The sequence below is a fragment of the Alternaria viburni genome (assembly GCF_023758015.1).
Source record: "Alternaria viburni strain BMP 2772 chromosome Unknown scaffold_9, whole genome shotgun sequence".
In the NCBI taxonomy this organism is placed as follows: domain Eukaryota; kingdom Fungi; phylum Ascomycota; class Dothideomycetes; order Pleosporales; family Pleosporaceae; genus Alternaria; species Alternaria viburni.
Window position 1 is genome coordinate 158,748 of NW_026055778.1, and position 14,800 is coordinate 173,547.

The following is a 14,800-nucleotide window of genomic DNA, read 5'->3' on the forward strand; positions in this document are numbered from 1 at the left end:
TGGTATCTAAGATTGTGCTTACTCACCCACTATAGTAGTCTATGTGGAGCATGAACAATGCTATTTTGGACATATTCGCAAGGAATGTAATGATGCAAAGCCTTCCTGCCCCTGCCGTGTTTATCTACCTCTATACCATATATGTGTATCCCCCTCTTGCCCAATAACCACCACCTCAACGACCCTCTAACACTGCACCCCAAACTTCCTCAACGTCTCCTTACCCGTCGTAATCTTCATACCAATCCTACCCACAAGTTAGCGTTCAACACATCACACATCGCAGAAACCATCGACATACCTAGCATCCAAATCAAACCCACCCATCTTCGTAACCTCATCCAACCAATCCTTACACTGCACCAGCATCTGCGGGTTCTTCTCCGGATGCCCATCCGCATCAGCCTCGCGCCAGATATTCGCGGCCATCTCGTAGCGCGCACAAGGCGCAGTCCAGTTATCTTTGAAGTTACCCGTGATGAGTAATTTGTCAACAGGCAACACTTCTTTCTCTAGGATGGCCTTGGCTTCAGCTGTTTGGTCCATGTTACGGAGGGTAGCAGCGCGCAAGACGTGGAGAATAGATTTCTCGTCGACGCCCTCCTTGTCCCAGTGTGGGTTGGCTGGTGATTCGCTCCAGGCGAGGTTGGCGAGGGAGACTTGGAGGTGGTCGTCTCGCATGCGCTTGTATCCGTTCCAGAAGTAGATCATTTCCTCGAGTGGAGAGACGCCGACGGCGTCGACGATGTCGCAGTTCCATTCCTTGGCGCGTGCTTCCCATTTTTGGATCTTGCGTGCGACAAAGATGTCGAAGGGGAGTTGGCGTGCCATGAACTTCTTCTTTCCGACGTTGGGCATGACTTTCTTCATGTATTCCTCTGCTTTCACACCGTATTCCTTCGCTTTGGTCGGGTCGGTGGTCTTGTGCTTTCGGTAGAGTTCGACGTACGAGGCGGCGATGATGTGGTAGTATAGCGCGTGGGACCAGTTGTTGAGGCCAATGCACTTCTCGAAAGCGAAAGCGGTAGCTTCGTAGTCGTGCATGTACATGTTGTTCAAGCTGCGTTCAAACCACGTGAGCGCCTCAAGCTGTTTTAGCTTCGACTCGCCCACCTCGTGCATGAATTGAACAGCCTCTTCCAACTTCTTCTCAGAGGCGAGCATCCTGGACTCCTCAAGTAGCCAGAGATGACTCTTGGGGTATCTTGCGCGCATGTAGCGGAGCAAAGCCAGACACCGTTCCTTCGGGTATGCTCCCTCGCCCTTTGTAGGAAGTATGTCGCAGAAGTTGGTGAAGCCATTGATGTATCCCATAAGCACAACTCCAGCCATGGCACCGTGAATGTTGTGGAATTTAGTCGCTTGCCACAGCATTCGCATTCCTCGCTCCCTATCGCCCTTGAAGCCGACGATCTTCAGTAATCCAGCAAAAGACGGCGGGATGAACGAGAGAATGAGTAATAACATGCCGAAACAAAAGTTGGATCCGGAGAGGATGAACACATCGACTGGGTGGTTGCTGAACGACGCGATATCTGCATCAGCATCTCCCTCATCGTTCAAGGTAAGCTTCTCGAAGTATTCGATAGCGTCTGGTAGCGAGTTGGATGGGTTTTCGTTCATGGTAGGAAGCCCTGGTGCCGAACTTGCCGCGACATCCACCTTCTTTTGAGCATTGTCTAGCTCGACAGTAGCACCATTGTCAGCGGCGACATTCAGACGTCCCATGTATTCCACAGGCGTTGCACCGCCAGTGTGATCTTCTGGAGCATCCACGAAGTCGACATCGTCATCGTCGTCATCTGTAGCCTTCTTCGCAGCCGGTCCAGTCACTGTTGTAGTTTGCTTCAGACTAGAAGTCGATGCTGCAGCGGACGGCCCGGTAGACGCAGGACCCTGGGAGCTCTTGATAGCATTGCCTGCCACATTTGAGCGAACCGAGCCCTTCGAAGAGGGGCGCGATCCCACCGAGTTGACGCTACTCGTGCTCCTCTCCGCCAGAAACTTTTTCTCATTCTCCATCACACCCTCCAGCGCAAGGTATGCTTTCCTTAATTTGTAGAAACTCTTGATGGCCTCCGTCAAGCTCTCGTTGAGCACACCAACAACGGCACTCATCAGCTGTGCCTCTGCCTGACATACCGCGTACTCGGTGCCCGGAGGGTATATAGGCGATTTATACGCGTTCGGATCCTTGCTAATACGGCGTTGGTGTTCGTAAGCGGAGTTCTCGGCCACTGATAGGGCATTTGCAGCTGTCGACCATGTCAGTCACTACATCTCCTTGACATCATGTTGAATATGCGATCAGACCTTCGCGTACGATTTCCGGCTCGAAACCCAACGTCGCCCGTATGAAGACACACACACCCGCTCCGAGCTACACGATATAAGACTAGAACCGAAGTATGGGCCCGAGGGCTGGAAGGTAGGTGTGTACCTGGTGGAATGGACTGGATCCTTTGCTAAGGTGTGCTTCGGCGCTTTCGATATCATCGGCCATGATATAGGTGACGGCTGTGCTCGCGTGTGATTAGACTTGTCTGCGCCACTGTATTGGGTGGAGTTCGTACCGCTCATGGCATCCTCAACTGTGTTGTATTAGTACCTGCCTGACCTATGCATGCTTTTGAACTTACTCTGTGCCATTTCGCTCAAGGAATCTAAGCTCTTCGAATGCCCAGGCGTATGGCCCTTGAGCCAACCGCCGACTTTGAACATGCTGGATAAATAATCCCGCGCCGCGGAGAGACTGGTCGAAAAAAGGTTAACCAGAAGAGGCCGAGAAAGAGAGACACGAGAAAGATCGAATGAAGAGAGGTAGTAAGTATATTCAAATCTCAGCGTGAAGCGGATACGCCAGCTAAGACACTGAGCGCGTGTCTAGACACCTACTAAAGCCCACCAGACGGGCGGTGCTTACAGCTTCGTCCGGCTACTCGGAGCTAAAGTACGTGTACGTCATGTTCATTATCCGTACTTTACCCTCCAATGCACTCCAGGTCCGGCTTGAAAAGAGTAAATGGGGTGCAACGGCGATAGCAAAGCACCACCATGCATCACATGGAACTTTCTCGGAGCCAAGCTGCAACCTCAACGGACTCGTACCCCGCGAACCCAGTTGCCAGGTGCACCACGTGACGTCGCGCTAAGCCTTGCGGACAATCGCCGCCGCTGCTCCTCCGCTGTTAGAGCCGCATCACCAAAGCTCACCAAAGCCACAACACCGCGTAATCACAACTCGACTCACCCATCCATACCATAATACATCGCCGATCGCATCTCCCGAAACAGTCACAATGTCCGGCTCAGCACAAGGCAGCAACGATATGAAGAAGGCCGTCGTCAGCGACTCCAAGAACGGCGAGCAACCACTGGCGCCCGAGAAGAAGCCCGCGACACAGCTAGAGGAGGATGACGAGTTTGAGGACTTTCCTGTAGAGGGTACGTTGGAATGGTTGAAGGGGGATGCATCAAGCTAACGTGTCTGCAGACTGGACTGAGGAGGAGACACAGATCCCCAACGGCAACACACATCTCTGGGAAGAGAGCTGGGACGATGATGACACGAATGACGACTTTGCGGTTCAGCTGAGGTAGGACACTTATCTACTGGAAATGTACAGGCGCTAACAACAACCAGGGAGGAGCTTAAGAAGCTGGGCAAATGAGCGATACCTATAGTCGACACGAACAGACGCGATTCGAACGGAAGACATGACGACCCTTCACACGAATGAGAACATGGCTAGCTCGAGACACATACATGGTTGAGAAAGTGAGCCCAAAGACACGCATCACGTCCATAGGCTACGAGGTGGAACGCGGTATCTTTATTGAACCGAAAAGAGCTATAGCTACAATCATAACTTCGAAGATATACCTTCCCTCATCTTGAGCTGCCGTTCACTTCTATGAGTGACTGGTTTACTTACTTGACAGAGCGGATACACCGGGCAGGTCCTTGCCCTCGAGCAGCTCGAGCGACGCACCACCACCAGTCGAGACGTGGGACAGCTTGTCTTCTACGCCGTACTTGGCGGCAACAGTGGCTGTGTCACCACCACCGATGATGACAATCTTGCCGCTCTGCGCAGCATCAACAGCAGCATCGAGTGTCGCCTTTGTGCCCTTGGCGAACTTCTCAAACTCGAATACACCGGCGGGACCGTTCCAGAGGATGGTCTGCGCCTCGCCAATGGCCTCCTTGTACAGCTTGATAGACTTGTCACCACAGTCGAGACCCATCCAGCCATCTGGAATACCGTCCTTGTCCTCAGCGTAGCCAGTGTTGGCATCCTTGTCGAACTTGTCGGCGGTGATGTAGTCGACGGGCAGGACAATCTTGACGTTGTTCTTCTTCGCCTTCTCAACAAGGTCCTTGACGGTCTTGCTGCCGGCCTCGTCGAACAAACTGTCACCGATCTTAACGCCCTCGAGTGTCTTCTTGAAGGTGAACGACATGCCTCCGCAGATGATGAGGCTGTTGACCTTGCCGAGCAGGTTGTCGATCAGCTGGATCTTGTCGGAGACCTTGGCACCACCAAGGATGGCGAGGAAGGGGCGCTTGGGCTCTTCGAGCGCTTGCGCAAAGTAGTCGAGCTCCTTCTTGACGAGGAAGCCAGACGCCTTTTGTGGGAGGTCGACGCCGACCATGGAGCTGTGTGCGCGGTGGGCAGTGCCAAAGGCATCGTCTGTAACCCGTCAGTATGCTACTTGTACAGATCGCCGAAGACACTCACTGATGTAAATGTCACCAAGAGCAGTCAGGCCCTTCCTGAACTCCTCAACCTTGCTCTTGTCAACCTTCTGCTTCTTGCCCTCGTCATCCTTGTAGCTGCCCTCCTCCTCGGCGTGGAAGCGCAGGTTCTCCAGTAGGATGACCTGGCCGCCGCTAGCGCCGTTAACGGTGTCCTCGACCGACTTGCCGACGCAGTCGTCTGTGAAGGTTACGCTCTTGCCGAGGAGCTTCTCGAGTTCGGGAACAACCGGCTTGAGACTGTACTTTGCATTTGGCTTTCCGTCTGGGCGGCCGAGATGCGACATGAGGATGACGGCCTTTGCGCCATTGTCGACAGCGTGCTTGATTGTGGGAAGGGCGCCGACAATGCGCTGGTTGTTGGTGATGTTCTTGTCGGAGTCGAGAGGGACGTTGAAGTCGACCTGGTGTGTCGCGGTTAGATTTGTGTTTGTGCTTCACACCAAAGTTCTGAATGTACTCACTCGGATGAGGACGCGCTTGCCCTTGAGGTCGACGTCTGCGATTGACAGCTTGTTAGAGAGAGACATGGTGGGTGTATAGTAGTACTGTGATGGTGTGAGTATAATGAAGTTCTAGTCGCATCAATCGAAGGATACAACTGCCAGCTATATACCTCAGGTAAAGGTCCACTTACGTCAATGAGTTGGAGAAAGGAAGAAGCGTGGGAGGTGTTCAATGTTTGTTGTCGAGCTTCAGATCGTCATGGGCAGGCTTGGTGGGGTGTAGCGGGGCAATCCACGGGTTCTCCTGCATGCAAAGCTTCGCGCTCCTTATCGAACCACAAAAAAGCAAGTTGACGTGACCGGACTAGAGAAATTAGCTGATGTAAAACACATTTTGCTGCCCGCGCGTCTTGGGGCTTGACAAAGTGGGCAGCCAAGGTCGACGTCCCCCGCGGCCGGGAGTACTCAGTGGTGTTGGGGTATCGTTGCAACGCGTCTTGCATGATCTCTCCACATGAAGAGACTTGGTAAAACACACAATCCAAGCATACACGCAAGGCGAACAATATTTGTGCATGATGATAGTTTCATTCTGTATCAAATTCAAGACTGTACATAACACATCGACCGTATCAAAGTCAACTAACCTGACGCCGTGCAAATGCCCAACCAAACATGCTAACGCGCGAGACGCTCAAGGGGAATCACCCGATGCCGCCATGACCCGAACTTATGTGTACGTATGATATTTAAACATGGGAATTCGTTCGCATAATTTGATAGGCTTAGGCTTCGTCGGCCGAGTTCGTCAAAGAGAGGTAAGCTGTCCAAGCAATACCCACGGTAGATACAAATGGCTGGCATACGTTAGTTGCTAGAATTACAGCCTGGAGCAATATACTTACAATCTGGAATTGGATGGGCATGACTCGGAAGTTAATGAGCTGCACAGCCGGCCAGACCATGTAGTTGGCCTTGAGCGCAGGCACGTATACGTCCTGGAACTTGCGCTGCACAGCACGCTTACCACCACCCTCGGCAACAGTCATGAAGGTGAAAAAGGCAGCCAGACCAGCTGGGGCGAACAGGAACTGATCAAAAGCCACACGCTTGAGTGCTGGCAACCATGTCGCAGTCTTTGAAACGGGGAAAGTCCTGGACAGGAAGCCGAACCACCTGTGCTGGATTGGCGACATGAGGAAACCGTAGGACATGAATCTCGTGGTTCGCTCGAAATCGAAAGGCGGGGGAAGTATCTTCGAGTCGGGTATAAGGTCGTTCTCGTTGAACGGGTTCCGTCTGTCGAGCTCGTGGATTTCAATCGCCAGGAAGTCGTCCTTGCCTGGGCCGCCCTTCTTGCGTACTGCGCGCTCCCGCACGGCGGTGAGCGTCTGGGCTACTGTGTCTGCGATACCACCCAACACCTGCACATGGTGTTAGCCTCCCTATTTCGTCATGTCTGAGATATGTCGGGTTCGGCGCAGAGGTCGCAATATGCGGTGTGGCGGTCGCGCGACATGCCACTCGATGCGCATGGCGTTTATAGCAAGGGGAAACGTACGGCGTTGGTGATCATCGTGGTGAGAACTGGACGCGCCGCATAGTACTGGTTGTACTTGCGCGTGAGCATGCTGACGGCCGCCATTTGGAGCAGGAATACTATTGAATGCAGCAGCGGCTGGAAATAATTAGTCGACCATCAAATAGTATCAGGGCGGGTGGCTCACAATCTTCCCGTAAATCCAGCGGCTGTTTAGCTGGTAAAGCAGTCTGTGTCTGGTGCTGTTCATGTTTAGTATGGGTCCTGTGAAAAGCTCTAGGTGTAGCGTTGCTCGAAGATCGCGATGACGTTGATGAAACGTAGCCGCAGGCCCGTGTGCGGCTATAAGTGGTCCTATCTGATGCGGCTCAAAAGCGCGATAAGGAAATAGGGCAGGCGACAATACTATCGTGATTAAGAGCGGTTTGTAGTAGGAAGTGTAGCAGAGGCATGCGATGCGCAGCCGCAGCCCAGGGTTCAGTGCGGAGGTGCTGCAACAGTGGCGAGAGTTTCACGCCGGGACCAATGACGAGTTTCAGACATCAAGCGACGGCTGGCATCAGCCTAGTTCCGCGCGCCTATGGCTCGTACTATCGAGCTATGTCCAAGACGTATCCAAGACGTAAAGTTGGGAGCCCGGATGTCTAGCACTTTCTCGTGGACCAAATCCGGTCGTGGCATCTGTGCTCCACTCTGATGAGCGCCTGCTGAGCTCCACAGTGTGTCTCGGCGTCACAAGCACGACCCCGTCCATGGTCTACTACAAGTAACGGCGCAACATAAAAAGGGGTGACACTATCTGCATCGCACGCTTCATTGACTAAAGATAGTTTAAGCTATAGGAGGTGTTGCGAGCTCACGAGGCTACAGCAACGATACTTGGTAAATCATGAATATCGACAGCTTCGTTGCTGACCAGATCGACGACTCGTATCGATTCCACGAACAATACTCCTGCCGAAAGCGCAAGAAACTTGAGGTCGGCCGTGTAGCAGGAGCCGGGTGAGAGTTGCCTGAGCACGTTAGCCATTGGTTCGTGACCCTTCTGCTTACTCCGACTTACCCGAGCCGTATGTCGGTTGTCAAGCAGATCAAGTCCGCTGTATCCGTCCTCGCACTCTTTTGCTTAGCGTACACGACATTTTCGTCAACGACCGCCGTCCCAAACAACTCTTTCTTGTCCGCTCGAGGTCCGCCTACAGAAGAGACGGATGGATGTGATTTGTGCTTCCCCGAGTCTCTCGGTCTTTTCGCGATGACAAGAACTGCCAGTCTTCGCGTTTTGTCCGAGCGGTTGACTATAAACACATCCCATGTGAAGATCTCGCCAACCTTGACACTGGGCGGCCCAGACACTGTCAGAGTGACATTGACGTCGTTGTGTGAAGCATCCTGTTCGGGTTGATCTTGGGCATCTTGAGTGACAAGAGCGTCGGGATTGGCTGCATTCGCGCTCTGTGTTGTAGAGCTACTCGGCCGACTAGCCTTGGCCAAGCTGAGCGCCTGTTCTGACGGAAAGTCAACGGGTGTCTTCCACTCGATAGCAATGTCTGGGTGGCAATGATCGGACATGGTAACATTGGCCTCCACATTCAAGGTCAAGTAATGACCCTTGCTCCCGAGTGCTGGTGTTCCATCAGCGCCGGTGTCAGGCCGAATCTTATAAAGAAACGTTAGCTGGTCACCAGGCTTGTGACTTGTCGTGGTATCCAGCTCGTCGTTCAACTCTTGAACCTTGCCTCCATGCAGAGCAAGGCTGACCTTCTTGATTCTGACGTCGTAGGTAGCGAATTGGGCGACTTCCAGATCCAGAGAAGCCATCAAAGACAGGTCGCTTATTGATGCCTGGATCCTCGAATAACGTATCCTCCATATCAAAGGTGGCAGCACACGGAACAGTGGTCTTTGTCCGTTCCGGATTGGTCGAGCCATTTCCTTTGCAGCAGGGGCAGTCGGAGTGACCTTGCTGATACGCATTGCTGAGAGTCGTGGATGGACACCGACAAGAGCGGGATCATTCTCGAATGACTGCAGCAAATTCAATGGTGTCGGCACGCCGCTTGGAAGGTAGTCATCTTCCGACGCGTCTTTTTGAGGCTTTTCTTCCGGCTTAAAGGATGCTGTGGGTTGGAAGTATACTGCGGGCTTGTGAAATCTGCCTTGTGGGCGAGCTGCTGTTGATTAGATACGATCTACGGGAGATTGACTGATTGTCTCACCTATGAAAACGTCCACTTTCCAGATGACATAGGTATGAGCACTGTCCCCTTCACCATGGTTGACAACCGTAGGTTCATCTGTGTGATTGATGGTACCTGAGAAGATGACTTCTTTGGGAGGCGTAGATTTTGGATCTTGATCAGATGGGGGAACCGTACTGAATGCGAAGGCCTCTACGTTGATCACCAGTCTTGCAAGGTACGACTTCAAGGTCGCTTCGTCTAACAGCGGTGTTTGGAAAACAACATATACGGCTAAAAGTTCATCTAAATGCCTGTGCATGAGTAAGAGACGTGCTGATTGTAGGGAATTGTTGGAGACGTACCGAGAAGTAGCACATTTCGTTGTGCTAGGAACGGCAATATGGAACCATTGTCGTCTGCTGCACCATCCCAAGAGTCGATCTCGCTCTTGATGTCGGTGTCGGAACTCGCAGGCACCACAGCTTCCAGCACTGAACTCTCGGCAAACTCGAGGCTCCTACGCGGCATCACCTCATCGTCTGCCATGATTTCCGCAGGACTATCGAAGTGAAGGTAGATGTGAAGGAACACGTGAATGTGGTGCCTGAACTAGGGGTCCTGATGTCGCGCTACCCAAACTGTCCGTGCGCGAACAAGTTCCACAACTTCTTTGCATACAAGCGTTCTCACTTTACCCATCCCCACGCGCAACCATCGACAACCGGCGCAATGAACGGCCCACCCTACGCGCCGCCAATGGCTCAAGCTTCTGTATGGTCAGTCGCGACAGCAGCCGATGGCAAGGAGTACTACTTCAACAAAGCCACCAACCAAACCACGTGGGAAAAGCCCGACGAGCTCAAGGACGATGTAGAGGTACTTGATCTCATGATCATTCGACAGCGAGACAATACTGACGCTAAAAAGCGCGCGATTCCCGGCACCGGCTGGACTGCGCACGTAGCAGGCGGCAGGCGATACTACGCAAAGACTGGCACGAGCGAGACTACGTGGGAGATTCCCGAAGTCGTCCAGAAGAAGATCGACGAGTACAGGCAGAGCCTGCAGAACCAGCGCCCGCCCCCTGCCGGTCCTGCGGGATGGCCAACGGGACCAGCCTCGAATGCGCCTTCATACGACAACAGACGCCCCGAACGCGACGAGTACCGCCCCGACCGACACGACCGCCGCGATGACCGTGACCGTGATCGCGAGCGCGACCGTGAATCTGGCTTTGGCGGCGACCGCCCCAACATCAGCTTCACGACCGGCACCGAGCTGCAGTTTTCTACTCCGCAGGAAGCCGAGGCTGCTTTCATGAAGGTGCTCCGGCAGATGAAGGTGCAACCCGACTGGACCTGGCAGCAGGCCGTCCGCGCCGGTATCCACGATCCCAACTGGCGCGCCATTCCCGAGCCGGAGAAGCGCGAGGAGGCCTTCAAGAAGTACTGCGAAGACTTGCGCGCCCAGGAGAAGCACAAGGAGCAGGATCGCCAGGCCAAGCTGCGATCCGACTTCACCGCCATGCTGCGCTCGCACCCCGAGATCAGGTACTACACGCGCTGGAAGACTGCTCTGCCCATCATCGAAGAGGAAACCATCTTCCGCTCAGCCAAGGACGACAACGAGAGAAGGACTCTGTTCGAAGAGTACATTATCTCCTTGAAGAAGGCGCACGAAGAGGAAGAGGCAGAGAGCAGGCGTTCTGCACTCGACGAGGTCATGGGTCTGCTGAAGGGCTTGGATCTGGAGCCGTTCACACGTTGGCAGGCAGCTGAAGAAAAGTTGGAGCAGAACAACGAGTTCAACAGCGAGAAGTTCGAAACTCTGACTCGAATGGATGTCTTGAACCAATTCGAAAAGCACATCAGGCAGCTCCAGCGCGAACACAACGACAAAGTCCAAGCTGAGCGACGCAAGAAGCACCGTGTCGAGCGCAAGAACCGTGATGCCTTCCTCGAGCTTCTAGACGAGCTTAGGAGGGACGGTCTGCTTCGCGCTGGTACTAAGTGGAAGGACATTCACAGTCACATCGAGAACGAACCCCGCTACACAGCCATGCTTGGGCAGGGCGGATCCTCGCCACTCGATCTATTCCGTGATGCTCTGGAGGAGGAAGAGGGCAAGTTCCGTACCCTGCGCCGAAGGGCGCTTGATGTACTGGAGGTATGTTGAACCCCAACTCCCCATTAGAACTGGACTAACTGTGCTACCAGCAACAACGCTTCGAGGTTACAACGTCGACCCCTGTGGAAGACTTCCTTAACGTTATGCGAAAAGATCCTCGCACCGCTGATATTGACGAACAGTCCATGCATAGCATATACAACTACGTCCTTGCGAAGGTCAAGAAGCGCGAGGAGCAAGACCGCCAAGACGAAGAGTACAACGAGCGCTCCACTGTGGACAAGCTTCGATCAGTCATCAAGCATCTTGATCCGCCGGTGTCGCTGTCAGACACCTGGGAAGTGGTACGTCCCCGCGTTGAAAAGACAGACGAGTATCGCGCACTGAAATCAGATACCCTCCGCGAATCGGCTTTCGACAAGTTCATGTCTCGCTTGAAGGAGAAGGAGAGCGATCGCAGGGACCGAAGCAGGCGCGATGGCCGTGACCGTAGTAGGGACAGGCGTGACCGAGATCGTGAGTATCGCAATGGTCATTCTGACTCCCATCGTCGTCATCGTACACGAACTCGCTCACCTGAACATGACCCGTATGCTGCAGAGCGCCGTCGTGCGGTGCAGGACAGGGAGGCGCGCTACAGGAACAACGACAGTACAGGCTTGTCTCCTCCCCCGCGCCGTGAGCGCCGAGACGACGATCGTTACGAGCGTTCTCGTCGCAGCCCTGGCGGTGATCACTACGTACGTGAGCGACGCGAGCGTGAAGCCGAACGCGAGCGATCCTATGTCAGCAGGGCCGATCCCCGTGAGGCCACTGTCAGTCTGCTAGACTACGGCGACAGCGGTGGGCGCACGTCATCAGCTCGACGCCGTCGGGAAAGCGACGAGAGCTCTTCCAAACGCGATCGTGAGACAAAGGTCCGCAAAATTACGCCCCATATATATTGAGAACACGACACTAACCTCGTCACAGCGTGCTCGCTACTCTCCACGCCCTGACCGCAAGTCCAAGACGCCTGTTCCTGAGGCAGCCAGCACCATCAAGAAGGAAGAAGAAGACCGCGCCCTCCGCAGTGGAAGCGAGGAAGGTGAAATTGAGGAGGATTAGAAGTTCTCGCTGATACACCCGTCTCGTAGGATACAGGCGGCTTTTCACTGTGCCCAGCCAGTCAACAACTGGAACTATATGTGAGTAAGTTACGGTACCTTGTTTCTGACATGCATTCGATTACTCGGCTACGTTACCATTACACCCTTAGCTTGAGAGTATGTACCATAATCACCTCGTAGAGTGCGTTAAAAAATTAGCTAGAATACAAGCAGTTTCTACGATCTTTGCACTACCATACGTTTGATGTACGTTCTGATATCGGCAGCAATGGTCTGCTTCGACGACGATGAAAGGTATTAGTATTCAATGGTCGATGCTCATGTTGTACGAAGTGGTTGTAGTCATTGCCAATCAGCAAACTCCAGACCCTAATCGACTGGTATCCCAATCCGGGATTTGATTGTTGACTCGACACAGCATATGCTATACTGGAGTGAGAAATGGCATAAACTGAGGCCGAATTCTATGTTGTACGCGATTCGTGCCAGCTTGACATGACACATTTTCCGTGCTTGTGTGATGGAGGTCGCAGCGTCCGAGATCTGTACTCTGGAGGCATTCATGCCTACCTACACAGTGTCAATTGTTGTGCAGATGACCTGTGGTAACTCTGCAGACGCCAGCAATCGACGGCTTTTGGAAACTTGCCTGATTTGGCCTACATACCAAACAGCGCGCAACACCAATATCCAAGCCCTCGGAACCGAACTTCGTATGTAAGCGCAGACTGAAATATTATTTCCTTTTGTCCCTTTAGTGATGAATGCAACTGCCTGAATGTCTCAGGCCAAGGAGCGTGGCTTGCGCCTCGATCTGGTAGTCGTCGGTTCATGACATGTCAGAAGCGTGTAATTCTGGCGAACCTCGGCTGGCCTGAAGCTACCCCGGACTCCACTTCTCCTCTCCATATACCGAGCGCAACACCATCATGTAGTCTACACGCAGCAGAGCCCCGTCGCTCGCATCTTCTACTCTACCTTCGGCTCGCCTCGACAACATCGCAATGTCTTCCACAGCTTTCGTCCCGTTCTCCGAACCGCCCTACATCGTCGGCCTACCATCTCCATACTACAAGGAGACGCATCTGAGATGGCAGAAAGCGTGTCGCAAATTCGTGGATGAGCATCTCCTGGAGAATTCTCTGGCATGGGATACAGAAGAGACTGTGCCCGAGCATGTCTTTGAGACGTTCGCGAAAGCAGGCATGCTGCTGCCGACACTACCAGCTCCGTTGCCAGTAGAATGGCTGAAGAAGCTAGGAATCCACGACATCCTCGGTGTCGTCAAGGTCGAGGAATGGGATTACATCCATACCATGATCTACGCCGATGAGGTAGGAAGTCACAACACCCGATTCGAGCGCAACTAACAGCCGCACCAGATGGCACGAACTGGCCTCGCAGGACCGGCTGGGTCTCTCACCACAGGCATGTCCTTCGGTGTACCGCCCATTATCAAATACGGCAGCAAACAGCTCCAAGAGCGCTACCTCCCCGAACTCCTCACCGGCAAGAAGCGAACTTGCATTGCCATTACCGAACCCGAAGCCGGATCAGACGTCGCAAACATTACAACGACCGCTACCAAGACACCCGATGGCAAACACTACATCGTCAACGGAACCAAGAAGTGGATCACCAACGGAATTTGGTCGAGCTACTCTTCAATGGCCGTTAGGACTGGCGGCCCTGGGCCTACAGGTCTCTCCATGTTGGTCGTGCCTTTGAAAGGAAACCCGGGAGTCAACATGCGCCGATTGAAAGTTGGCGGTCAAGTCAGTGCAGGAACGACCTTCATAGAACTTGACGATGTCAAAGTCCCAGTGGAGAATCTCATCGGAGAAGAGGGTATGGGCATGAAGTACATGTAAGATAACAACAGTCTCAAGAAGTACTCCAGCTAACGGCAAACTTCACAGCATGACCAATTTCAACCACGAACGACTCAGCATTGCCATCGGCGCAACCCGTCAAGCGCGTGTCGCCCTCTCCGCCGCAATGGAATACGTCCTCAAGCGCGAGGCTTTCGGCAAACCACTCGTCGAACAACCCGTCGTACGCCACCGCCTGGCGAAAGCTGGTGCTCTGCTAGAGTCACAATGGGCATGGGTCGAGCAATTCGTATACCAAATGGTACACCTACCGAAGGCGTCAGCAGACATCGAGCTGGGTGGCCTGACCGCCATGGTCAAAGCACAAAGCGGTATTGTGCTGAACGAATGCGCACAAACTGCGCAATTGCTATTTGGCGGAAATGGATACACGAAGAGTGGACAGGGAGAATTGATTGAGAGTAAGTTTCACGGGGATGACGATGTTGCAGGCGATAACTAATGTGCTCTTAGGGATATACCGCGAGGTCCCGGGTATAAGGATACCAGGTGGTGCAGAAGATGTCATGCTAGACTTGGGTGTGAGACAGCTCGTCAAAAATTTCAAGAGCAAAACTAAGGCTATAGAGAGGCCGAAGGGATCATCGAAACTCTAGATGTGGTGAACATCGGGAGAATCAAGACTTAGATAATAATGCAACATCATTTGACAGCATCACCATTGGCATTGGCATGGGCATTGGCATTGGCATCTCGCTCCAGCGTCAGACATTCCAAGATCATTACGTTCGAATCCAACTCTTC

General features: G+C 53.2%; 7 protein-coding genes across 7 annotated transcripts; 3 read left to right on the top strand and 4 right to left on the bottom strand.

Annotated features, from left to right (window-relative positions):
* Positions 1–186: 186 nt before the first annotated feature.
* On the bottom strand, positions 187–2,721 carry J4E79_004944 (uncharacterized protein; the record flags this gene model as incomplete). The annotated part of the gene is made up of 6 exons (XM_049353824.1): positions 187–247; positions 302–2,255; positions 2,314–2,380; positions 2,441–2,517; positions 2,574–2,591; positions 2,640–2,721. The coding sequence occupies 6 exons, from the start codon at positions 2,719–2,721 to the stop codon at positions 187–189; spliced, it is 2,259 nt and encodes a 752-aa protein (XP_049211444.1).
* A 578-nt stretch (positions 2,722–3,299) lies between these two features.
* J4E79_004945 (uncharacterized protein) lies at positions 3,300–3,671 on the top strand (the record flags this gene model as incomplete). The annotated part of the gene is made up of 3 exons (XM_049353825.1): positions 3,300–3,444; positions 3,494–3,596; positions 3,644–3,671. The coding sequence occupies 3 exons, from the start codon at positions 3,300–3,302 to the stop codon at positions 3,669–3,671; spliced, it is 276 nt and encodes a 91-aa protein (XP_049211445.1).
* A 256-nt stretch (positions 3,672–3,927) lies between these two features.
* PGK1 (phosphoglycerate kinase) lies at positions 3,928–5,289 on the bottom strand (the record flags this gene model as incomplete). The annotated part of the gene is made up of 3 exons (XM_049353826.1): positions 3,928–4,694; positions 4,743–5,163; positions 5,224–5,289. 3 exons carry the CDS (start codon positions 5,287–5,289, stop codon positions 3,928–3,930), a joined length of 1,254 nt encoding a protein of 417 aa, XP_049211446.1.
* A 701-nt stretch (positions 5,290–5,990) lies between these two features.
* On the bottom strand, positions 5,991–6,995 carry J4E79_004947 (uncharacterized protein; the record flags this gene model as incomplete). Its single annotated transcript, XM_049353827.1, has 4 exons — positions 5,991–6,062; positions 6,111–6,629; positions 6,767–6,883; positions 6,933–6,995. The coding sequence occupies 4 exons, from the start codon at positions 6,993–6,995 to the stop codon at positions 5,991–5,993; spliced, it is 771 nt and encodes a 256-aa protein (XP_049211447.1).
* Positions 6,996–7,601: 606 nt separating this feature from the next.
* On the bottom strand, positions 7,602–9,474 carry J4E79_004948 (uncharacterized protein; the record flags this gene model as incomplete). Its single annotated transcript, XM_049353828.1, has 4 exons — positions 7,602–7,758; positions 7,809–8,916; positions 8,965–9,231; positions 9,291–9,474. 4 exons carry the CDS (start codon positions 9,472–9,474, stop codon positions 7,602–7,604), a joined length of 1,716 nt encoding a protein of 571 aa, XP_049211448.1.
* Positions 9,475–9,657: 183 nt separating this feature from the next.
* On the top strand, positions 9,658–12,162 carry J4E79_004949 (uncharacterized protein; the record flags this gene model as incomplete). The annotated part of the gene is made up of 3 exons (XM_049353829.1): positions 9,658–11,094; positions 11,145–11,972; positions 12,028–12,162. 3 exons carry the CDS (start codon positions 9,658–9,660, stop codon positions 12,160–12,162), a joined length of 2,400 nt encoding a protein of 799 aa, XP_049211449.1.
* Positions 12,163–13,168: 1,006 nt separating this feature from the next.
* J4E79_004950 (uncharacterized protein) lies at positions 13,169–14,652 on the top strand (the record flags this gene model as incomplete). Its single annotated transcript, XM_049353830.1, has 4 exons — positions 13,169–13,498; positions 13,547–14,031; positions 14,084–14,457; positions 14,510–14,652. The coding sequence occupies 4 exons, from the start codon at positions 13,169–13,171 to the stop codon at positions 14,650–14,652; spliced, it is 1,332 nt and encodes a 443-aa protein (XP_049211450.1).
* Between the last annotated feature and the right edge of the window lie 148 nt (positions 14,653–14,800).